Genomic DNA, 26266 nt, shown 5'->3' with positions numbered 1-26266 from the left:
TATTAACCCTTAATCTGCCGCCCCCAACGTCGCCGCTACCTACCTACACTTATTAACCCCTAATCTGCCGACCGGACCGCAGCGCTACTATAATAAATGTATTAACCCCTAATCCACCTCACTCCCGCCTCAATAACCCTATAATAAATAGTATTAACCCCTAATCTGCCCTCCCTAACATCGCCGACACCTAACTTCAAGCATTAACCCCTAATCTGCCGACAGGAGCTCACCCTACTCTAATAATGTTTTTTAACCCCTAAAGCTAATTCTAACCCTAACACCCCCCTAAGTTACATATAATTTTTATCTAACAAAATAAATTAACTCTTATTAAATAAATTATTCCTATTTAAAGCTAAATACTTACCTGTAAAATAAACCCTAATATAGCTACAATATAAATTATAATTATATTGTAGCTATTTTAGGATTAATATTTATTTTACAGGCAACTTTGTAATTATTTTAACCAGGTACAATAGCTATTAAATAGTTTATAACTATTTAATAGCTACCTAGTTAAAATAATTACAAAATTACCTGTAAAATAAATCCTAACCTAAGTTACAATTAAACCTAACACTACACTATCAATAAATAAATTAAATAAACTACCTACAATTACCTACAGTTAAACCTAACACTACACTAGCAATAAATTAATTAAATACAATACCTACAAATAAATACAATTAAATAAACTAACTAAAGTACAAAAAATAAAAAAGAACTAAGTTACAAAAAATAAAAAAAATATTTACAAACATTAGAAAAATATTACAACAATTTTAAACTAATTACACCTACTCTAAGCCCCCTAATAAAATAACAAAGACCCCCAACATAAAAAAAAGCCCTACCCTATTCTAAAATTAAAATAGAAAAGCTCTTTTACCTTACCAGCCCTGAAAAGGGCCCTTTGCGGGGCATGCCCCAAAGAATTCAGCTCTTTTGCCTGTAAAAAAAAAACATACAATACCCCCCCAACATTACAACCCACCACCCACATACCCCTAATCTAACCCAAACCCCCCTTAAATAAACCTAACACTAAGCCCCTGAAAATCTCCCTACCTTGTCTTCCCCACACCAGGTTCACCGATTTGTCCTGGCTCCGACGTCTTCACCCAAGCCCAAGCGGGGGGCTGAAGATGTCCATGATCCGACTGAAGTCTTCATCCAAGCCGGAGCTGAAGAGGTCCATGATCGAGCTGAAGTCTTCATCCAAGCGGGAGCTGAAGAGGTCCATGATCGGGCTGAAGTCTTCTATCAAGCGGCATCTTCAATCTTCTTTCTTCCGGATCCATGGTCATCCCGCCGACGTGGAACATCCATCTTCACCGACGACTTCCCGACGAAAGACGGTTCCTTTAAGGGACGTCATCCAAGATGGTGTCCATCGAATTCCGATTGGCTGATAGGATTCTATCAGCCAATCGGAATTAAAGTAGGAAAATTCTGATTGGCTGATGGAATCAGCCAATCAGAATCAAGTTCAATACGATTGGCTGATCCGATCAGCCAATCAGATTGAGCTTGCATTCTATTGGCTGATCGGAACAGCCAATAGAATGTGAGCTCAATCTGATTGGCTGATCGGATCAGCCAATCGGATTGAACTTGATTCTGATTGGCTGATTCCATCAGCCAATCAGAATTTTCCTACCTTAATTCTGATTTGCTGATAGAATCCTATCAGCCAATCGGAATTCGAGGGACGCCATCTTGGATGACGTCCCTTAAAGGAACCGTCATTCGTCGGGAAGTCGTCGGTGAAGATGGATGTTCCGCGTCAGCTCCCGCTTGGATGAAGACTTCAGCCCGATCATGGACCTCTTCAGCTCCGGCTTGGATGAAGACTTCAGTCGGATCATGGACATCTTCAGCCCCCCGCTTGGGCTTGGATGAAGACGTCGGAGCCAGGACGAATCGGTGAACCCAGTGTGGTGAAGACAAGGTAGGGAGATCTTCAGGGGCTTAGTGTTAGGTTTATTTAAGGGGGGTTTGGGTTAGATTAGGGGTATGTGGGTGGTGGGTTGAAATGTTGGGGGGGGGGTATTGTATGTTTTTTTTACAGGCAAAAGAGCTGAATTCTTTGGGGCATGCCCCGCAAAGGGCCCTTTTCAGGGCCCGTAAGGTAAAAGAGCTTTTCTATTTTAATTTTAGAATAGGGTAGGGCATTTTTTTATTTTGGGGGTCTTTGTTATTTTATTAGGGGTCTTAGAGTAGGTGTAATTAGTTTAAAATTGTAATATTTTTCTAATGTTTGTAAATATTTTTTTATTTTTTGTAACTTAGTTCTTTTTTATTTGTTGTACTTTAGTTAGTTTATTTAATTGTATTTATTTGTAGGTATTGTATTTAATTAATTTATTGCTAGTGTAGTGTTAGGTTTAATTGTAGGTAATTGTAGGTAGTTTAATTTATTTATTGATAGTGTAGTGTTAGGTTTAATTGTAACTTAGGTTAGGATTTATTTTACAGGTAATTTTGTAATTATTTTAACTAGGTAGCTATTAAATAGTTATTAACTATTTAATAGCTATTGTACCTGGTTAAAATAATTACAAAGTTGCCTGTAAAATAAATATTAATTCTAAAATAGCTACAATATAATTATAACTTATATTGTAGCTATATTAGGGTTTATTTTACAGGTAAGTATTTAGCTTTAAATAGGAATCATTTATTTAATAAGAGTTAATTTATTTTGTTAGATAAAAATTATATTTAATTTAGGGGGGTGTTAGGGTTAGAATTAGCTTTAGGGGTTAAAAAATTTATTAGAGTAGCGGTGAGCTCCGGTCGGCAGATTAGGGGTTAATGCTTGAAGTTAGGTGTCGGTGATGTTAGGGAGGGCAGATTAGGGGTTAATACTATTTATTATAGGGTTATTGAGGCGGGAGTGAGGCGGATTAAGGGTTAATACATTTATTATAGTAGCGGTGCGGTCCGGTCGGCAGATTAGGTGTTAATAAGTGTAGGTAGATAGCGGCGACGTTGGGGGCGGCAGATTAGGGGTTAATAAATATTATGTAGGTGTCGGCGATGTTAAGGGCAGCAGATTAGGGGTACATAGGGATAACGTAGGTGGCGGCGGTGTGCGGTCGGCAGATTAGGGGTTAAACATTTTAATAGAGTGGCGGCGATGTGGGGGGGCCTCGGTTTAGGGGTACATAGGTAGTTTATGGGTGTTAGTGTACTTTAGAGCACAGTAGTTAAGAGCTTTATAAACTGGCGTTAGCCCAGAAAGCTCTTAACTACTGACTTTTTTCTGCAGCTGGAGTCTTGTCGTTAGAATTCTAACGCACACTTCAGCCAAGACTCTAAATACCGGCGTTAGAAAGATCCCATTGAAAAGATAGGATACGCAAATGGCGTAGGGGGATCTGCGGTATGGAAAAGTCACGGCTGCAAAGTGAGCGTTAGACCCTTTCCTGACTCCAAATACCAGCGGGCGGCCAAAACCAGCATTAGGAGCCTCTAACGCTGGTTTTGACGGCTACCGCCCAACTCTAAATCTAGCCGTTAGATTTAGATCCAGCAGTGATTTTACAAATTCTGAATATGTTTTGAAAGTTTCTGTGTTACTTTAAAAATTTTGTATCATACTTTGAATATTTCAGTGTATCTTTTACAAATTACATTACTCATTGTATTTGCGCAATTGTAAACTAAAACTAACAGTTTTAGAAAGTGGGAGGAACAGGGCATCTCCCTGGGCTGAACAAGAGAGTTCTCAGGGTATGTCTGAAGCTCTTTCACAATTCTTAAGAAATGATGTATGCATTTTAAACAAGCTAGTCTCACTGATTTATCTTGCCAGCTGTATGTAGGTGAAGTATTCTCAACATTCGCAACACACTTATTTCAACTAACAGAAAAGTAATATATTCTAAAATGTAGACAAAAGCAAGTTCAATTGTTAAACATTTCTGTTTAATTTGTAATTGATGCAAACTCAGCCCCAGGTGTTCTCGAGTTACCTTCTGTCTCCCATGGGAAATTTTGTATCCCAGAGAGCTTCATTAATTTCCATGAAAGCCATCTTTCATCCCTAAGGGACTTCCAGGTTCCTCCCTTTTTCTAAGAAACGTCAGTGAATTCAGCCCCAGTGAAGTCTGCACTATAATTTATCTCCAAACTAGAGAATGTTTGATTATCTGGTCCATAGAAAGTAATGAAGCTCTCTGGGACAATTAAGATGACAGTTTTTAAGTTTTATTTTAACAAATGAATTGCAATGTAATTTGTAAAAGATACACCTAAATATATAAAGCATGATTCTTATTTGTTTGTTACAAAGAAACTGTGAAAACATAATCAGAATTTGTAAAATCAGAATCCTAAATACAGTGCTGCATATCAAATAAAATACAAAATAGAAAGTGAAAAGTTTAAATGTAATACAATTTAATCTAAAGTATAAAGTGATATAAAATAGAAAGTACAAAGTGTAAATACAACAGAACTCTGATGTCATGCAGTGCTATATTGCACTGGGCTTGTCTTTCCTTCACATACAGAAATGCAGGGAATGCCCCTCTGGAGAAGTATAGCAAAAACTTAAATTATGCTTACCTGAAATTTTCTTTTCTTCAGATGGGGAGAGTCCACAGCAGCATTCATTACTTTTGGGAATTCAGAACCTGGCCACCAGGATGAGGCAAAGACACCCCAACCAAAGGCTTAAATACCTCCCCCACTTCCCTCATCCGAGGGAACAAAGAAAAGTAAGAAAAATATCAGGGTGAAAAAGGTGCCAGAAGAACAAAAAAAATAATTTCAGTTTTTCTTAAGGGCACCACAGCCTGAAAACACCCAAACTCCCAACAAGAAAACTGCTTCACTAGAAGCCAAAGGGACAAAAAGAAACAACCCAAGTAACTGCCCAACAGACCGGACCAAAAAGCCACTGAGGAGACAAAGTCTCGCAGACACTCAGCCCGCAAAACAAACTCGCCCCCGACCCAAAGTAAGGGGAACATCAACATTCCCCCAGAAGGGAAGAAAAAGGACTCAGATGAGAAACTAGGGCAAAAAAACCCCAAAGGTAACTCCAAAAGAGTAAACCCGGATAAAACAGGGCAAAACCATGAAAAAAACCCTATCTGCAAATAAACCAAGGATCAATTAATGCCCTGAGACTAAAAGGGAGAAGGAAAACCCCTCCCCTACACAGAGTGCCAACTCGCACCCAAGAAGAACAACCAAAGACAAACCGTCCCCGGAAGTCGCTGAAACAGTATCAAAATATCTGCATATACTCCTCCAAAGCCACAGGCTTCCTGCAGCAAACGGAGGACTTAGCAGCCGGAGGCACCAACCCTAGGCATTAAACAGCACAGGACCATCCTCAAGAAAAAGGACAACTCCTTCCCAAGAAGGACCGGAAAGAAGAGACCAGAACCCAGAAAACAGTAGAGAAAACTACCTGTCGAGAAAGGATCTACCGTGAAGCATCCCCTTAAGGAAGGCTCACAATATGAAACTATGATACAAGACCAAAGATCAATAGACTAGACAGATCCCTAAACCCTCGCTCCAGGCAACAGACCCAGCACCAAGAGTGACTGATAATGCCCAAAATACAATTTCCCCGATCATCAGACTTCCAGGAAGGAAAAGTAAGGAGAACTACCCCCAAAAAAAGCTTGGGTTCCAGGACCCAGACACAGCCCCCTTCCCTGAAGACTAAGGGCCCTCCCAAAGAGAGACCCTCCACTGAAAAGTACAGAGATGGCATATCACAACAAATTCATCCCTTCACTCTGACATCCTGTACACAAGGCTGGGGAAACAACCCCACTTAACAGAGGAAGAAAAACTACCTCCCAGTATTAGGTGGATACTATGGAATAAAGATGTCTTAGGCAAGGGTATTTGCAGGACAAGTATAATTAAAGTACTTAGCCACAGCTGTATTCGAACTCTTGACCTTCAGGTTTCAAAGAATCATAAACTGCCACTAAGCCATCCAAATCCACCCCAAAGGAGGGATCTGGCACAGAACTCCAGAAAATCCAGTCAAAGACAAGGACACATAAACCCGGACACCCAGAACTCAGAGCAAGTTTACACAGAAATACCCCTTTAAGGAACCCCCGGGTTACCCCCTCCGGAGCAGACTTCGCACCCCAGGTGATGCATCACAGTCATATCCAAGGCACCTTGGACACTAAACTCTCACACAAGAGTTCCAGACACAGAGTGCTTAAGACACCCACAACGGGATACAAGTCCCAAATTAAAAAAGGGTGCTAGGCATGATGAAAGCCACACAGCCACTCTGGTTGACCCTAAGGCACTAGGGACAACAGCCACTTAGTCCAGAGACTAAGGGGATGTCCAGAAAACAGAGCTCAACCCTAGAAATTCTGGATTGAGAAGAGAAAAGATTAAACAACCTAATCTGCAACTCAAAAAATATGGGAGCAGATGGAATCCCGGAAGTAGAAAACCCAAAGGCCCTACTTCCTGAAACAGCTGACCAAAGGTTAACCCCAAGGAAAAGGAGACAAAAAAGGCCCAGTTAGCCTCAACCCAAAGGAAGATATACCATCATCAAGGAAAACAGATCCAAAAGGACAATTCCAAAGAAGACCTTGAAGAGAAGACGAGGAACATTACCAATAGTAATCCTTAGCAGGATTCACTCTGTACCCTCACCAACAAATAGGAAAGGACAGCGAGGACTGAGTGCAATCCTTCAGTCGCCTGCAATCACGATTTAGGCGAGGCTATTTGTAACCCATCAGTGAAAGAGTACTCGTGTAAGGAACACCTAGTCACCCTGATGCCCCCTCTTAAAAGAAGAGATGAGGAACAACCTGTTGTCTGGGAACGAAAGGCCTCCTCTCCATGTTGGAGCCCTGCATGGGCAGAGCCTCAAAAATGAATTGAAGCTCAAGGAAGTTCCACTTCACGAAAACTCTAGCAAAAAGCATAATTCGATCTGAAGAGAACCTAAGATAAACTAACTCCTCATTTGAGTGAGAAACTCACCATCCAACCAGGCAGCCAGTTACACCAGCACCATCTGGATGACATAAGCCGTAAGGAACAGAGTTTAGCACCCGGCCAGGACCAGCCTGTTACATAGGGCATTCAAAACTGACCCAGGCCACAGAAAAATCAAGATCCTATAGGATCGACAAAACTAAGGACATAACAAGGTACTAAAACCTTAACATGCAACTTACGCGGAAGTCAAGCGACCACAAAATTACCAGTATCAAATTCCGGAGAAGAAATGTTTCCCAACAGAAAAATTATAACAGACATGAGCTTCTAAAAGAAATAAAACACATCCTAACCGGATCAAAAGAAAAAGAAGGCAGCACACGCAGGTGAACGCCAAAGAAGAATAGGTACACTAACGGGACGAGCCAATCAGAGACCCCATTCCTTCAAAGCTCAGAACTGGAATAAGATACCCCAAAAAAAGGAAACTGGAGACGAAAAGGAGATTAACTGCATCCTCACACGTCTAACCCAGGTTGTCATCTGGAACAGAAGACCGCGGATCCCCCAACCTATTAGGACTGGGATCCTCCAGCACCACCAAAACATGTTGAAGCAGGACACAAAGGCGTGCCAGTCTATAGTGAAAAACAAGACTTACCTCCGCCGGGGCAAGTGATGACCCCGGCCCGAGGGTTGAACCCCTGAAGCTTCAGAGGAAACTGCTTCCCCAGGTGGCTGACCTGACCCAGACGATCCCACGCTTGACGAGCCCTGGTTAGCAGAACACGGACAGTATCTCAGCAACACTTCCTTCTCTAGGAGATGTAAATGCACCAATGCCATAGATATGGCCATACGGAACTGTACTGTAACCTCTGGAAGAAACATGCCGCCTTCCGGAGAAGGGGTAACAGCATTAGGGACACCTGCTTACATTTCCAAGGAAGGATCTAGGGGACACGCCGCGTGGGATATGGGATCCCCAGGGGCGGATGGCTCGGCAAACTCTAAGTTACCTGTTGTCAGGGTGCCAAAAATCAGACTGAGACGAGAAGTGCAAAAACAATCACACCTTTATTAATAGCAAAAATTAATAAAAAGTCCACAAGTCAAATAATAAGCCAGGAGTCAAAACTAGAGCTGGTAGTCAGACAAGCCGAGTCAGGAGCCAAAGCGAGTAGTCAGACGAGCCAGAATCAGGAACAAGGAGAACAGCAGAGTCAGGAACAAGCCAGGGATCAGGAACCAGGAAGGACGTCAGACAGCCAGGTAATGCACAGGAGCTCTCACAAGCAGGTCTGAGACAACGCAAGGGCAAAGCATACTGAACAAAGGCCCTTTAAATAATAAGTGATGGCATCACAATTCTGAGACTGCATCCTGTCTCACATGGATGATGTAAACCAGTCTGTCCATAAAAGGAAGTACAGGAAGTGAGCAGCATCTCCCAGAATGCACCAAAGTCAGCAAGAGAGGTGAGTAAAATGGCTGCCAGCAGCACATGGCAAACAAGTCAGGAAAAAACCCTGACAGTACCCTCCCCTCAACGACCCCTCCCCCGCGGGAGGACAAAAGGCTTATTGGGGAAACGGGCATGGAAGGCACGGAGGAGGGCGGGAGCATGAACATCAGAGAAGGGAATCCATGAACGCTCCTCTGGACCGTAGCACCTCCAATGAACCAAATACTGCTGACCTCATACTCCACATGGTTGTCAACAATCATAGGACGGGGACGAGGCAACACAGTGGTAAACTGATTACAAACCAGTGGTTTCAAGAGGGAGAAAAACATTGGAGATGTGCATAGCAGGAGGAAGGTCAAGAGCGTAGGCCACAGGATTGACCCGTCCGAGTATTCGAAAAGGACTAACATAACGGGGAGCCAGTTTATTGGAAGGCACACGAAGATTCAAGTTGCGGGAGGACAGCCAAACTCTCTCCCCAACCTGGTAGGAAGGTGCAGGCAGACGCCTACGATCAGCCTGGAACTTTTGGCGCTGCATAGAACGATGAAGGCAATCCTGAATCTGCACCCACGTGGAACGGAGTTGCCGGAGATGCTCTTCCAAAGCCGGAATACCCTGAGACATGAATGAATCGGGCATGGTTGAAACCCATAATTCGCCATGAACGGGGATAACTTGGAGGAAGCATTAATAGCACTATTACGAGCAAACTCTGCCCAAGGTAAAAGTTCAGACCAATTATTGTTGTGATCTGAGACATAGCAACAGAGGAACTGTTCCAGAGCTTGATTAGACCGTTCCGCAGCCCCATTGGATTGAGGGTGATATGCCGAGGAGAAGGAGAGCTGGATCCCCATTTGAGCACAAAAGGAATGCCTAAATCTGGAGACAAACTGGCTACCCCGGTCCGACACTATCTCCTTGGGTAACCCAGGGAAATGGAAGACCTCACGGGCAAAAATTGAAGCAAGCTCCTGAGCGGTAGGCAACTTCTTCAAGGGAATGCAATGTGACATTTTAGAAAAACGGTTAACCACCATAAGGATAACAGTATTGCCATTGGAAACAGGGAGCTCGACAATGAAGTCCATGGAAAGATGTGTCCAAGGACACTCACCATTAGCAATAGGTTGAAGAAGACCCACAGGAAGATGTTGAGAAGTCTTATTCTGTGCACAAACTGAGCAGGAGGCAACATACGCAGCAACATCAGAACGAAGACCTGGCCACCAGAATTGTCGAGTGACAGACCAAATCATTTGGTTCTTGCCTGGGTGACTTGCGGCTTTAGGATAGTGTGCAAAAGTTTAGTTTGAAGATTCTCAGGAACAAAACACTTACCACTAGGTTTCTCAGGAGGTGCATTGGTTTGTGCAGTCAGGATCTCCTACCCCAAGGGAGAAGTCAAATTAGTACGTATGGTAGCCAAAATATGGTCAGGAGGTATAACTGGAGTAGGTACAGACTCCTCCTTGGACAGAGGTGAAAATTGTCGAGAGAGGGCATCAGCCCTAACATTCTTACTACCAGGCAGGTAGGAGACCACATAATTAAACCAAGACAAAAATAGCGGCCATCTGGCCTGTCAGGGCGACAGACGTTTTGGTTCAGATAGATAAGTTAAATTCTTGTGGTCAGTAAGAATGAGCACTGGCACGCTAGTACCCTCGAGAAGATGCCTCAATTCCTTGAGTACCAAAGTTACAGACAGTAATTCCCTGTTGCCAATTTCATAATTGCACTCTGCTGGAGACAATTTCTTAGAAAAGAAGCCACACAGATGCAAGGAACCGTCAGGTGTAGGACGTTGAGACAAGAGAGCACCTACTCCAGTCTCAGACGCATCAACATCAAGAACGAAAGGCAGGACAGGGTTAGGATGAGCCAGAACTGGAGCAGCAGCAAAGGCAGTCTTAAGACTATCAAAGGACTTAATGGCAGTAGGTGACCAATGGAACTTTCTATAGTAATTGGCGAACCCATAAAAAACGTTGAATAGACCGAAGACCAACTGGGCGAGGCCACTGCAGAACTGCAGATAACTTGTCAGGATCCATGGAGAACCCTGCAACGGAGATAACATAACCTAGGAAGGTTACTTGAGTCTGATGGAACTCACATTTCTCAAGTTTACAAAACTGGCCGTTCTCACGTAGTCTCTGAAGAACCCGTTTAACATCAGAACGATGAGCCTCAAGTGTGGGTGAGTGTATGAGGATGTCGTCTAAGTACACCACAACACACTGTTGCAACATATCTCGTAGGACATCATTAATAAATTCCTGGAAAACAGCAGGAGCATTACATAGGCCAAAGGGCATTACAAGATACTCATAATGCCCACTCCTGGTGTTAAATGCTGTTTTCCATTTGTGGCCCTCCTTGATCCTAACGAGATTGTACGCTCCTCTCAAATCAAGCTTAGTAAAGACCGTAGCTCCCGTGAGGCGGTCAAAGAGTTCCGTAATGAGCGGAATAGGGTAAGCATTCTTAATGGTAAGACGATTAAGACCCCTATAATCGATGCATGGTCTTAACTCGCCACCCTTTTTCTTCACAAAGAAGAAGCCAGCCCCTGCAGGAGAGCAGGATTTGCGGATGATCCCCCGCGACAGAGAATTGGAAACATACTCCTCCATAGCACAATTCTCTGCAACAGACAGAGGGTAAACCCGGCCCCGAGGAGGAATGGCTCCGGGTTGCAGGTCTATGGCAGAAGACCAGTGAGGAGGCAACGTACCGGCACACACCTTGTAAAAAACGGCTAGGAAATCTTGGTACTCCTCTGGCAATTGAGATACTGAAGAAGTGCACAAGACGTTAACTAGTTTCTGAAGACAAGTGGAAATACATTGCGGAGACCACAACAAAATTTCGGACCTGCGCCAGTCGAGACTGGGATTGTGCTTTTGGAGCCAGGGATAACCCAGAACAACCAGAAAATGCGGAGAGTTTATCACCTGGAACTGGAGGGTTTAAAAATGGAGAGCCCCAACAGCCATGGACAACGGAGCGGTTTCGTGAGTAACAAGTGCAGGCTGAAGGGGCCTGCCATCAATGGCCTCAATAGCAAGCGGAAAGGACCGAGGCAAAACAGGAATGGAGTGCTTCGATATAAAAGCATGAAATAGCCTGCAACACCGGAGTCAACAAGAGCCTGGGTGACTATGGAGGAGTCCACCCAGGAAAGGACAATCGTGACCAAAGGTTTCTCCTTTAGAAGTTCCAGGGACAAGGATAAACCACCTAAGGTCTGCCCTCGACAGGACCTTATGTGTGAGCGTTTCCCGGCCGTGTAGGACAAGACTTCAAAAGGTGGCCCTGTAACCCATAATAGAGGCAGAGCCCCTCCCTCCTCCTAAAGGCCCTCTCCGCCACAGAGAGATGTGTGAATCCCAACTGCATCGGCTCAGCAGTACCTGGTGACTCGGGACCAGGAGGCATCGGAGGAGAGGGAGGCATGGGTGGGAAAGAACACGTAGGAGACAACGGTACAGGAGGCTTCCGCAAGCACTCCTTGAAAGAAGGCCTCTCACTTAGTCTGATGTCAATTAGGATCAAAAAAGACACCAATGCCTTGAGATCCTCTGGTAAATCTCTGGCAGCAACTTCGTCTTTAATCACATCAGAGAGCCCATGAAAGAAGGCGGCAACAAGGGCTTCATTGTTCCAGCCTACCTCTGCTGCAAGCGTACGGAACTCAATGGCATACTGAGCAACAGATCTTGTACCTTGCTGAATGGACACGAGTCGTTTAGCAGCAGAGGAGGAGGAGCTGGAACATCAAATACCCTTCGAAAGGAGGCCACAAATTCAAGGTAATTTGAAATCACAGGTTTATTAGTCTCCCACAAGGGATTAGCCCAGGCAAGAGCTGTGTCAAAGAGTAACGAGATGGGAAATCCCACCTTAGCTCTGTCAGAGGGAAACGCCTGAGGTAACATCTCAAAGTAAATGCCCACCTGATTCAAAAACCCTCTGCACTGATTAGGATCGCCTCCATATCGCTGAGGTAGAGGTGTAAACCGGACAAGCTCCTGGTAGGACTAGGTGCATCAGTGGAAAAAGGAGCAGCCATAACTTGCGGGACACTTTGGTCCAAATGTGCAGTGCGAGTCAGCAGGGTTTGCAGGGCTAGTGGAAATTGATCCAAGCAGTGATCCTGTTCATCCATCCTGGAAATTATGGCAGGTAAAGGTGGATTATTAGCACCATCAGGATTCATGGCCCTTGCGTAATGTCAGGGTGCCAGGAATCAGACTGAGACGAGAAGTGCAAAAATAATCACACCTTTATTAATAGCAAAAATTAATAAAAAGTCCACAAGACAAATAACAAGCCAGGAGTCAAAACTAGAGCTGGTAGTCAGACAAGCCAAGTCAGGAGCCAAAGCAAGTAGTCAGACGAGCCGAAATCAGGAACAAGCAGAGTCAGGAACATGCCAGGGATCAGGAACCAGGAAGGACGTCAGACAGCCAGGTAATACACAGGAGCTCTCACAAACAGGTCTGATACAACGCAAGGGCAAAGCATACTGAACAAAGGCCCTTTAAATAATAAGTGATGACATCACAATTCTGAGACTGCATCCTGTCTCACATGGATGATGTAAACCAGTCTGGCCATAAAAAGAAGTACAGGAAGTGAGCAGCATCTCCCAGAATGCACCAAAGTCAGCAAGAGAGGTGAGTAAAATGGCTGCCAGCAGCAAATGGCAAACAAGTCAGGAAAAAACCCTCACACCTGTTCTGGGAGAAGAGAGCACTCTAAAGTGGTATTTGGAACATAACTGAATTGGATGGATTACCCGGGCCATTTCATACTCTTCGAAAGAAGTAGAATCTGAAGCAGAGACATCCGTCTCCAAAAAATCAGAAGCCTCCATAACTGGGTGATAATTATGGATAGAAAAAAATAAAAACGGAATCTTACACCCCAATGGCTGGGGCACTCATCACCTCCTGTGACCCAGACAACTACCGAGCAGATTCTCTCCGTCACCACATGGTCAGGAATACGGAAATGGAGAAAAGAATGTGACCACGCCTAGTCACCAGGTACACCGTGCAGGCCAGAAAAAAGCGCGCCAAGACCAACAGGTCCTTGAGAAAGGCCCAGCTTTGAAGCCGAAACGCGTTGATGTACATGTTATAAGTAGTCACTGCTCGAGTTTACATATAGGGTAAGCCTATTTTCAATTAAATTTATATTTATATTAGCGTTATTGCACTATGTGACTTTTGTTTTCCCAGGTACTGCAATTTGTTGGATCCTATTGGATTTCTTATTCACTTTTTTCACTTGATTTACTTTTCTCCAATTTTTTTTTTTATTTTAATTTTTTTTTTTTTTTTTAATCACATATTTTCATTAACATCTTTATTTTGATTTTTGATTTCTTGGATACCCCATCATACACAAAGGATTAATTGGATTCACAAGGGCATTGAATTTGTTCCACAAGACATTTGTTAAGGATATCACTACTTTTTTTTATATCATGTGGGACTTTTAATACACATTTTTTTGTGTTTATATATGTTTTGGTATTCCCCTCTCTCCTGAGGGGCACTTACTCTATTGTTTTTAACTATTTTTATAATTGTTTTCAATTGAATTGTTATATGTACATAGGGTACCCTAGTTTATGTGAATGTAATAAATGTATTTTACTATTATTCTGTTATTCTGATACTTTAGCCTATAGTTGGCGCTCCCTCTTTCTATATTAAGGCCACCAGGGCCGTGCAGCCTGACAAAAAAGCCTTTATGTTCCAATATAGCCACAAGCCCAATTTCACTACAGATTAGCAGACAAAATCACATAACAAACATGATTTTAGTCCCCCCTGTTCAATAACCCCCCTCAGGAGATATTAACCCATGATTCCATAAAGTTAAAGGAGTCCCTTTGAGATCCTGACTTCTTCGTTTACATTACATTCACATCATCAAAGTAAAATTACACAATCTTACCGGAATCTACGCTGTAAAACAGGAACAAAGCCCTTCAAATGTAACAGATAGTAGCTTCGCTTCTGACATGGACTTGAGTGAAGAAAGCAGGCAGCGAAACTCGTCAACACTGATTGCTAAGGAGCTGTTAAAATGAGTCGGGATGGTTTCGCAGAAAGACTCTCCCTGCATCGCCGGACTCTAACATTCATCCACTGAGAGGCTGACAGGATTACTTAAAACTCCAGTCCCATTTCGAAGAGTACTACCCTCCATAAGAGACTATCTTAAATCTTCTGACACTTCTCTGCCAACCTCCTGTGACGAAAGGCAAAGAATGACTGGGGGATAAGGGAAGTGGGGGAGGTCTTTAAGCCTTTGGCTGGGGTGTATTTGCCTCCTCTTGGTGGCCAGGTTCTGAATTTCCAAAAGTAATGAATGCAGCTGTGGACTCTCCCCATTTATGAAGCAAATCTGCTTTTTAAGAATTTCACTAGGGATCTCACATTGTTGAAGGATCATTTTAGAATATCTTGCCTGTGTGGAGAGCTTTCAATAAAAGGCCCTCAGGGAGGACAATTCACAATCTGCCTCCCACAGGAAGAGAATCCTAACAGGGGGACACCTTAATGCTGACTTGGATAAGGGCGTAAACATGTTGGTCTGCTTAGGCTTAGACCAGGAGGAGCTGGGTCTCTATGAAGTCTTGGGGGATCATGCAGCTTGAGCCCTGTGATACTCAGACTGGCATGTGACCACTCTCTGACCACACTCTGGAAGAGGAGAATCTCTCCTTTCTATTGAGGGGTTAGTTTACCTCCTGTTTATGTGGTCAGTGTAAATATGATAATTGGCAAAGTGAATTAAAGACCCTCTAAACTGCCTTATCAGCTGCTATTATTTATTGCAACTGGTTCACTAAGGCATGGAGAGTTGAGTAAGTTTTAAGAAATAGCTGCAATAGAATAAAATAGCAATTGGTAAATATGGACAGGTTATAGAGCCCGGAAAGTTTTTTATTAGTGAACTTTGCTCAGTGTAATCTATTTGTGAGCATATATAAAAAAAAAAAAAGCACAATAGGCAACTCTTTATTTGTAAGTCAGTCACAAGGAAAATGGTATCTTGAAGTATACTTATGTTACCTTGCACTTAATTGGAATGCTTGAATGGCAGTAAGACGCAAATGTTTTCTTCCAAAACAATTGTCAATGATGCTTTGGCCTTGAATGCATGCAGCAACACTTAACATTTCTTGTTCCAAAGTAAAACTGTGCCTACAAAAGATGCATATGACACAGTCATTATTTTGCATATAAAAGGAAACATATTATCACATCATTTCATTTTGTTTATGTCAATTTCTAATCATTAAAGAGGGACAGTTCACCCCAAAAGATGTTTCCCTTTAAATTGTTCCCAATGATCCATTTTACCTGCTAGAATGTATCAAATTGTTTACAAGTAGCTCCTTTACCCTTATTTCCACATTTGAAATAACGGATTTAGCCTGTGGTATCCCCACCTATACTGAAAGTTTGTATACTGGAGTCTAGGCTATTGACAAGCTATGTCAACACAGTCAGCAGAAGAAATTACACTCTCAGTGAGGTGCAAGATAGTTAATAAAATGATAATTTTTTTATTGTTCTCTCTAAATATTAAGCTTTGGTTTTCCAAACAAATATTAGATAAGGAAGCAAGTCTGTGTACACAAAGTGATAACATAATGAGATCTGATATTGCCTGAAACTCAACCCACTGTAATAGGCTGTGGTTTAAAAGCACAAAACCTGCTAATTCGTATACACACACAAAAAAAAACAGGAAAATGCAATTTCTCATACATTTTACACTCTGCAGCTGGTATAACAAGTCATTGAAACACATTAATATAAAAACAATTTTACAGTGTACTGTCCCTTTAAGTATTTTAGGTTTCTCAATTATTGCATACTACTATGAGTATAACCTCTTGCTGCCTGTATACCTGTGTATTACCCTGCTGTGCTTGCTAAATTGTACTCTAAACAATCTGCAACAGTTTAATCAAGTCTTACAGTACTTCTTGTTTAAGCTACCTTGCTTGCAGTTAACTTAATTGAACTTATATAAGCAGATTGTTGAAGCCTTAAAAATACCTCTTGTTCTAGTTATTCTGTTTGCCATTTTCTGGAATGAGATTATACAAACTGACTGGTGCTTCACCTGTAGTATCCAGTACCTAGTATCTAGTTTCTAGCTACTGCTACAAGTATTGTTCATTTTGTATTTGAGTCTATCCCCTATCACTACTTAAACTAGTAAGACCAATACCATGACTATTTATAAACGGACAGTCAACACTTCCGTTAACATGATTTGATATTGGAAATAAAAAAACGAAGATCCGCCTGCACTATACCCCTCCTGCCTTGCCGCCTTGCTTCTGTCCTAATCAGCGTCGCTAACTACTCTAATACCTGGTAAATATGGCAGCCGAACTCCCCCCACCGTTACGTAGCTGCCTTCTTCTTCAACTGATAAGCAAATCAGAATCCAGTCCTCGGACAGAAATTGTACGCGCGTGCAATTTCTGTGCATCATTAAAATGTAACATTGGGTATGACTGGGCTACAATAGGTAGCAAGAACATCATAAATAACAAGCAAGTTGGACATTTCCTAAAACTAATCCTGTCTTCTCCTACAAAATCATATTATATGAGTTCATAGCAAATAACAGGAGTTATCCATAGTATTTAAATCTACTGGGGAAGTCCCAGGGATCTCTAGTAGACAGGGTGTTTGAACCACTTACACGATCATAGAGTGTGCATCCTCTATATAAAATAGTGGCATCAGTTTGATCAGATTGCTGTGTTTAAACTTCTATGAGAAATAAATATATATTGTCACTATTTTTTATTACTTTAAATAGCAGTTGAATTATAATTGGTCACTTAGGATTTAGGCCATGTGTCTCTTGTCCATAGGATCTTTAAAAGAAGAACTACCCCTTAATTGAGCGACATCATTTTTTCATAATCCAGAAATTGATGAATTAATTTCAGATACATCCTCCATAAGTAGTAAGACTGATTCATTCAGCTTTGCTGGTCATTTGGCAAACACACTGCTTTTCACTCATTTTAATGCACATACTGTTTGGGAAATATTGGATGGAAATTGCATGAAAATCATGTCATCGTGCTTATCAAACCTACAAGGAAGCAGCTCACCCAACTTTCCCTCTTGCTTTAATGGATTTTTATTTTAATACTACAAATATAATATTCACAACACAAAGTAAACAGCATATTGAAATAATTCACAAATAATTCTCTGTTAAAAACAAGTTTTTGAGTGGAAGTAACTAGTTGTAGACTAGAAAATGTACAATATTGATTATATACAAACCAAGCATCCTCACATTCACCTAAAAAACTAAGATAAAGTTTTATTCCTAGAGTGTATACCTACTGGACCATTAGGAAAAACACATATAGCAGACATGAAGACACAGCACAGATATACAGGTAGCTGGTGAATCCCCAATATTATCCTACCTGCTCCTGTAAAATCACTATGCATGCATGTTTGATAAATTCCACAGGATATATTAAATTGCAAGATACTTAAAGGGACAGTATACACCGATTTTCATATAACTGAATGTAATAAACGCTACTATAAAGAAAAATATGCACAGATACTGATCTAAATATCCATTTTAAACCCTTTTAAAAACTTACTTAGAAGCTCTCAGTTTAGCACTGTTGATGAGGTAGTCTGGGACACCCACTGAAAGGGGTTGGGTAAACAAAAAGAGCAGAAACTACCCCCTCCCCCGCATGTGAAAAGACAGATAACATAAACAGGAGCCTGAAGGGGGTCTGTAAACGCACGTATACATCTGGCACTGTGGGGCTTGGTTAGGAGTCTAAAAATCAGCACAATGTTCTTAAAAAACATTTTTTATAAAAATACTACCAAATCGGCTATATAAATGGATAATCTAGAAAACATTTATGCAACAATTAGTGTAAAATGTCCCTTTAAGTAACGCAAGCAATAATAGGAAGGGAACAAGCAACCCCTCAAAAATCTATTTTCTACAGTAGTTAGAGGATATATACCCACCACACCTGACATGGTATTGTCAATAAATGTGTTTGAATGCATATGAAGAGTGCAGCACTTTGGTACAGGTACTTCTGCCTTGATCTTTGCCTTAAAAATACTAAAAAAAAAAGTGTACTACATTCTTAGCAAGCACCAGCCTTGACAATTTAATGAAAATGGCAAAAAAAAAAAACATTTTTATTATTTCCTTTTTTTAACGCTAAAAAAACATTTAAGTGATTTAAAATTCTATATATAACAGGGAAAATATTAGGATATAATATTATTATTATTATTATTATTATATAATGTGACAGCTGGATATATCACGTATAATATTTGCAGCATTTTTAATAAAGGAACCACAATATATGTTAGAAATCAAATATAATTTAACATTCAATAACACATCTTGCCAGCAGATGTCAGTATAGTATAATCTTTAATTATTACTTTGCAGTTCAAGTGCCTTGATAAAGAATGTACTCATATTTTCTGAGGCCTGATAAATTGAAATGCAAAGTAGATTTATAAAAACCACAATAAATTATTGGCATTTTAATACCTAATGACAGTAATTACAATATATTTACATTTTCTCAATTAGGCTTTGCAACTTAATATTTTTTAAGTGATATGAGTATTACATTTTAAAAAAACATTCACCTAGATTACGAGTTTTGATTTGTGTTTTAACGCTGAAAAAAATGGCCATTTCAGCATTAAAACAGCAACGCAGCCATTACAAGTCTTGTCGGTATAGCTGTACCGCAAATCTTTTAGCCTGTAACGCAACGTCAGTCCCGCACTTGAAAAATTACGTTTTTTTTTTAACAACACAATCTGTTTCACAATCTGAGAGCAGTAGTTATGAGTTTTACGCAACAAAACTGTTACACAAAAGCCATAGCTAAAGTGTTACAAAGTACACTAACACCCATAAACTACCTATTAAAGGGACAGTCTGAAAGCTTAACCTAGGAGGTTCATATGCTAATTTCTTAGACCTTGAAGGCCACCTCTTTTAAGAATGCATTTTAACAGTTTTTCACCACTAGAGGGTGTTAGTTCACTATTTCATATAGATAACACTGTGCTCATGCACGTGAAGTTATCTGGGAGCAGGCACTGATTGGCTAAACTGCAAGTCTGTCAAAAGAACTGAAGTAAAGGGGCAGTTTGCAGAGGCTTAGATACAAGATAATCACAGAGGTTAAAAGTATATTATTATAACTGTGTTGGTTATGCAAAACTGGGGAATGGGTAATAAAGGGATTATCTATCTTTTAAAACAATAAAAATTCTGGTGTAGACTGTCCCTTTAACCCTTAAAGGGACAGTCAACCATAGAATTGTTATTGTTTTAAAGATAGATAATCCCTTTATTACTCATTCCCCAGTTTTGCATAACCAACACAGTTATATTAATGTACTTTTTACCTTTGTGATTACCTTGTATCTAGGAACCTTCTTCCAGCCCCCTGATCACATGACTGTGACTGTTTATTATCTATTGTCTTAAATTTAGCATTGTATTATGCTAGATCTTAAATAACTTTCTGTGCCTGAACACAGTGTTATCTATATAGCCCACGTGTACTTTCTGTCTCTTTGTGTTGAAAAGAGATTTAAAAAGAATGTGATAAGAGGCAGCCCTCAAAGGCTTAGAAATTAGCATATGAGCCTACCTATGTTTAGTTTAAACTAAGAATACCAAGAGAAAAAAGCAAATTTGATGATACAAGTAAATTGGAAAGTCAATTAAAATTAAAAGTCCTATCTGAATAATGAAAGTTTAATTTATACTTGACTGTCCCTTTAAACTAAAGCCCTTCCACATTGCAAACACTATTTTAAAGTTATTAACCCCTAATCTGCCTCTCCTGACATCGCCGCCACTAATAACATTTATTAACCCCTATTCCGCCACTCCCCGACATCATCACCACTATACTAAAATTATTAACCCCCACATTGCCAAAAAACTAAATTAAACTGTTAACCCCTAAACCTAACAACCCCCTAACTTTAAATTAAAATGACAAAATCCCTATCTTAAAACCCACAAAATAGAAAAAAAAAAACCTAGCCTACAATAAACTACCAATAGCCCTTAAAATGGCCTTTTGTAGGGCATTACCCTAAAGAAATCAGCTCTTTTCCCTGTAAAGAAAATACAAAGACCCCCACAACAGTAAAACCCACCACCCACCACCCAACTAACCCCCCAAAATAAAAAACATAACTTAAAAAAAAACCTAAGTTCCCCATTGCCCTGAAAAGGGCATTTGTATGGGCATTGCCCTTAAAAGGGCATTCAGCTCTTTTTCATTGCCCTTAAAAGGGCATTTAGCTCTTTTAAGAAAGCCCAAAACCCTAATTTAAAAAAAAACACCCCAAAAAAAGTTAAAGAAATCCTAACACTAACCCCCGACGATCCACTTACAGTTTTTGAAGTCCGGACATCCAGGCGGTGAGAAGTCTTCATCTAGGCGGCGAGGTCTTCATTCATCCAGGCAGCGTCTTCTATCTTCATCCAGGCGGCATCTTCTATCTTCATACCAGCGGCGAGGAGCAGGTCCATCCTTGAAGACATCCAGCGCGGAGCATCCTCTTCATACGGTCGCCGCCGTATACTGAATCTTTAATGCAAGGGAGCTTTTTCAAAATGGTGTCCCTTGCATTCCTATTGGCTGATTTGATATTGTAAAATTCAAATCAGCCAAAAGGATGAAAGCTACTGAAATCCTATTGACTGTTCAAATCAGCCAATAGGATGAGAGCTACTGAAATTATATTGGCTATTCAAATCAGCCAGATTAGGATTTTGGGCTTTTTAAAAAAGTTAAATGCCCTTTCTCTTGTTAAGTGTATCCAGTCCACGGATCATCCATTACTTGTGGGATATTCTCCTTCCCAACAGGAAGTTGCAAGAGGATCACCCATAGCAGAGCTGCTATATAGCTCCTCCCCTAACTGCCATATTCAGTCATTCTCTTGCAACTCTAAACAAAGATGGACGTAGTAAGAGGAGAGTGGTGTGTTATAGTTAGTTTCTTAACTTCAATCAAAAGTTTGTTATTTTTAAATGGTACCGGAGTGTACTGTTTTATCAAAGGCAGCATTAGAAGAAGAATCTGCCTGTGATTTCTATGATCTTAGCAGAAGTAACTAAGATCCATTGCCGTTCTCACATATTCTGAGGAGTGAGGTAACTTCAGAGAGGGAATGGCATGCAGGTTTTCCTGCAATAAGGTATGTGCAGTAAACATATTTCTAGGGATGGAACTTGCTAGAAAAATGCTGCTGATACCGGATTAATGTAAGTTAAGCCTAAATGCAGTGATTTAATAGCGACTGGTATCAGGCTTATTAACAGAGATACATACTCTTATAAAAGTGTAATATAAAACGTTTGCTGGCATGTTTAATCGTTTTTATATATGCTTTGGTGATAAAACTTATTGGGGCCTAGTTTTTTCCACATGGCTGGCTTTATTTTTGCTACAAACAGTTTTCCTGAGGCTTTTCACTGTTATAGTATAAAAGTTACAGTTGGTGCAGTTAAAATTACAAACTGTGACATTCAGCTTCCCTCAGCAGTCCCCTGCATGCTATAGGACATCTCTGATGGGCTCAAAAGGCTTCAAAAGTAGGAGCTGTGGCAGTTGTTATGACTGTTTAAAAAACATATTTTTCGTTTTGTTAATCTGTTTTTTGTATTAAGGGGTTAATCATCCATTTGCAAGTGGGTGCAATGCTCTGCTAACTTGTTACATACACTGTAAAAACTTCGTTAGTGTAACTGCCTTTTTTCACTGTTATTTCAAATTTTGCCAAAATTTGTTTCTCTTAAAGGCACAGTAACGTTTTTTATATTGCTTGTTAACTTTGTTTAAAGTGTTTTCCAAGCTTGCTAGTCTCATTGCTAGTCTGTACAAACATGTCTGACACAGAGGAAACTACTTGTTCATTATGTTTAAAAGCCATTGTGGAGCCCCATAGGAGAATGTGTACTAAATGTATTGATTTCACCTTAAACAGTAAAGATCAGTCTTTATCTATAAAAGAATTGTCACCAGAGGGGTCTGTCGAGGGGGAAGTTATGCCGACTAACTCTCCCCAAGTGTCGGACCCTTCGCCTCCCGCTCGAGGGGCGCACGCTAATATGGCGCCAAGTACATCAGGGATGCCCATAGCGATTACTTTGCAGGACATGGCTGCAATCATGAATAATACCCTGTCACAGGTATTAGCCAGATTGCCTGAATTGAGAGGCAAGCGCGATAGCTCTGGGGTTAGACGAGATACAGAGCGCGTAGATGCTGTAAGAGCCATGTCTGATACTGCATCACAATATGCAGAACCTGAGGACGGAGAGCTTCAGTCTGTGGGTGACGTCTCTGAATCGGGGAGACCTGATTCAGAGATTTCTAATTTTAAATTTAAGCTTGAGAACCTCCGTGTGTTACTTGGGGAGGTATTAGCTGCTCTGAATGACTGTGACACATTTGCAGTGCCAGAGAAATTGTGTAGGCTGGATAAATACTATGCAGTGCCGGTGAGTACTGATGTTTTTCCAATACCTAAAAGGCTTACAGAAATTATTAGTAAGGAGTGGGATAGACCCGGTGTGCCCTTTTCCCCACCTCCTATATTTAGAAAAATGTTTCCAATAGATGCCACTACACGGGACTTATGGCAGACAGTCCCTAAGGTGGAGGGAGCAGTTTCTACTTTAGCAAAGCGTACCACTATCCCGGTTGAGGACAGTTGTGCTTTTTCAGATCCAATGGATAAAAAATTAGAGGGTTACCTTAAGAAAATGTTTATTCAACAAGGTTTTATTTTACAGCCCCTTGCATGCATTGCGCCTGTCACTGCTGCGGCGGCGTTCTGGTTTGAGGCCCTGGAAGAGGCCATCCATACAGCTCCATTGACTGAAATTATTTACAAGCTTAGAACACTTAAGCTAGCTTACTCATTTGTTTCTGATGCCATTGTTCATTTGACTAAACTAACGGCTAAGAATTCCGGATTCGCCATCCAGGCGCGTAGGGCGCTATGGCTTAAATCCTGGTCAGCTGATGTGACTTCAAAGTCTAAATTACTTAACATTCCTTTCAAGGGGCAGACCTTATTCGGGCCTGGTTTGAAAGAAATTATTGCTGACATTTCTGGAGGTAAGGGTCATACCCTTCCTCAGGACAGGGCCAAATCAAGGGCCAAACAGTCTAATTTTCGTGCCTTTCAAAATTTCAAGGCAGGTGCAGGATCAGCTCCCTCTACTTCAAAACAAGAGGGAACTTTTCCTCAATCTAAGCAGGCCTGGAAACCTACCCAGTCCTGGAACAAGGGCAAGCAGGCCAGAAAGCCTGCTGCTGCCTCCAAGACAGCATGAAGGAGCGGCCCCCTATCCGACAACGGATCTAGTAGGGGGCAGACTCTCTCTCTTCGCCCAGGCGTGGGCAAGAGATGTTCAGGATCCCTGGGCGTTGGAGATCATATCTCAGGGATATCTTCTGGACTTCAAAGCTTCTCCCCCACAAGGGAGATTTCACCTTTCAAGATTATCTGCAAACCAGATAAAGAAAGAGGCATTCCTAAGCTGCGTGCAAGACCTCCTTGTAATGGGAGTGATCCATCCAGTTCCGCGGACGGAACAAGGACAGGGGTTTTATTCAAATCTGTTTGTGGTTCCCAAAAAAGAGGGAACCTTCAGACCAATTTTGGATCTAAAGATCCTAAACAAATTCCTCAGAGTTCCATCATTCAAGATGGAAACTATTCGAACCATTTTACCCATGATCCAAGAGGGTCAGTACATGACCACAGTGGACTTAAAGGATGCCTACCTTCACATTCCGATCCACAAGAATCCTCATCGGTTCCTGAGGTTTGCCTTTCTAGACAGGCATTACCAGTTTGTAGCTCTTCCATTCGGGTTGGCTACAGCCCCAAGAATTTTTACAAAGGTTCTGGGCTCACTTCTGGCGGTTCTAAGACCGCGAGGCATAGCGGTGGCTCCTTACCTAGACGACATCCTGATACAGGCGTCAAGCTTTCAAATTGCCAAGTCTCATACAGAGATAGTTCTGGCATTTCTGAGGTCGCATGGGTGGAAAGTGAACGAAGAAAAGAGTTCTCTATCTCCTCTCACAAGGGTTTCCTTCCTAGGGACTCTGATAGATTCTATAGAAATGAAAATTTACCTGACGGAGTCCAGGTTATCAAAACTTCTAAATGCTTGCCGTGTTCTTCACTCCATTCCGCGCCCCACGGCGGCTCAGTGCATGGAAGTAATCGGCTTAATGGTAGCGGCGATGGACATAGTGCCATTTGCGCGTCTGCATCTCAGACCGCTGCAATTATGCATGCTCAGTCAGTGGAATGGGGATTACACAGATTTGTCCCCTCTACTAAATCTGGATCAGGAAACCAGAGATTCTCTTATCTGGTGGTTATCTCAGGTCCATCTGTCCAAAGGTATGACCTTTCGCAGGCCAGATTGGACCATTGTAACAACAGACGCCAGCCTTCTAGGTTGGGGTGCAGTCTGGAACTCCCTGAAGGCTCAGGGTTCATGGACTCAGGAGGAGAAACTCCTCCCAATAAATATTCTGGAGTTAAGAGCAATATTCAATGCTCTTCTAGCTTGGCCTCAGTTAGCAACACTGAGGTTCATCAGATTTCAGTCGGACAACATCACGACTGTGGCTTACATCATCCATCAAGGGGGGACCAGGAGTTCCCTAGCGATGTCAGAAGTCTCCAAGATAATTTGCTGGGCAGAGACTCACTCTTGCCACCTATCAGCGATCCATATCCATGGGGTAGAGAACTGGGAGGCGGATTTTCTAAGTCGTCAGACTTTTCATCCGGGGGAGTGGGAACTCCATCCGGAGGTGTTTGCTCAATTGGTTCTCCGTTGGTGCAAACCAGAACTGGATCTCATGGCGTCTCGCCAGAACGCCAAGCTTCCTTGTTACGGATCCAGGTCCAGGGACCCAGAAGCGGCACTGATAGATGCTCTAGCAGCGCCTTGGTTCTTCAACCTGGCCTATGTGTTTCCACCGTTTCCTCTGCTCCCTCGTCTGATTGCCAAAATCAAACAGGAGAGAGCATCGGTGATATTGATAGCGCCTGCGTGGCCACGCAGGACCTGGTATGCAGACCTAGTGGACATGTCATCCTTTCCACCATGGACTCTGCCTCTGAGACAAGACCTTCTAATACAAGGTCCTTTCAATCATCCGAATCTACTTTCTCTGAGACTGACTGCATGGAGATTGAACGCTTGATCCTATCAAAGCGTGGCTTCTCCGAGTCAGTAATTGATACCTTAATACAGGCACGAAAGCCTGTCACCAGGAAAATTTACCACAAGATTTGGCGTAAATATCTTCATTGGTGTGAATCCAAGAATTACTCATGGAGTAGGGTTAGGATTCCTAGGATATTGTCCTTCCTCCAAGAGGGTTTGGACAAAGGACTATCAGCTAGTTCTTTAAAGGGACAGATTTCTGCTCTGTCTATTCTTCTACACAAGCGTCTGGCAGAAGTTCCAGACGTTCAGGCATTTTGTCAGGCTTTAGTTAGAATTAAGCCTGTGTTTAAACCTGTTGCTCCCCCATGGAGCTTAAACTTGGTTCTTAAAGTTCTTCAAGGGGTTCCGTTTGAACCCCTTCATTCTATTGATATCAAACTTCTATCATGGAAAGTTCTTTTTCTGATGGCTATTTCCTCGGCTCGAAGAGTCTCGGAGTTATCT

At 41.7% G+C, this 26266-nt stretch overlaps 1 protein-coding gene across 1 annotated transcript in view; it reads right to left on the bottom strand.

The window, feature by feature from the left end:
- Nucleotides 1–26266, bottom strand: part of LOC128640465 (cilia- and flagella-associated protein 46-like) — a 638812-nt gene that overhangs the window by 357812 nt on the left and 254734 nt on the right. The window contains exon 29 of the mRNA XM_053692944.1: nucleotides 15538–15669. Within this exon, the coding sequence (XP_053548919.1) occupies nucleotides 15538–15669 (132 nt within the window). The remainder of the gene's footprint in view (nucleotides 1–15537; nucleotides 15670–26266) is intronic.

This window comes from Bombina bombina, chromosome 9 (assembly GCF_027579735.1).
Source record: "Bombina bombina isolate aBomBom1 chromosome 9, aBomBom1.pri, whole genome shotgun sequence".
Classification (NCBI taxonomy): Eukaryota; Metazoa; Chordata; class Amphibia; order Anura; family Bombinatoridae; genus Bombina; species Bombina bombina.
This window is presented reverse-complemented; position numbering and strand designations above follow the sequence as displayed.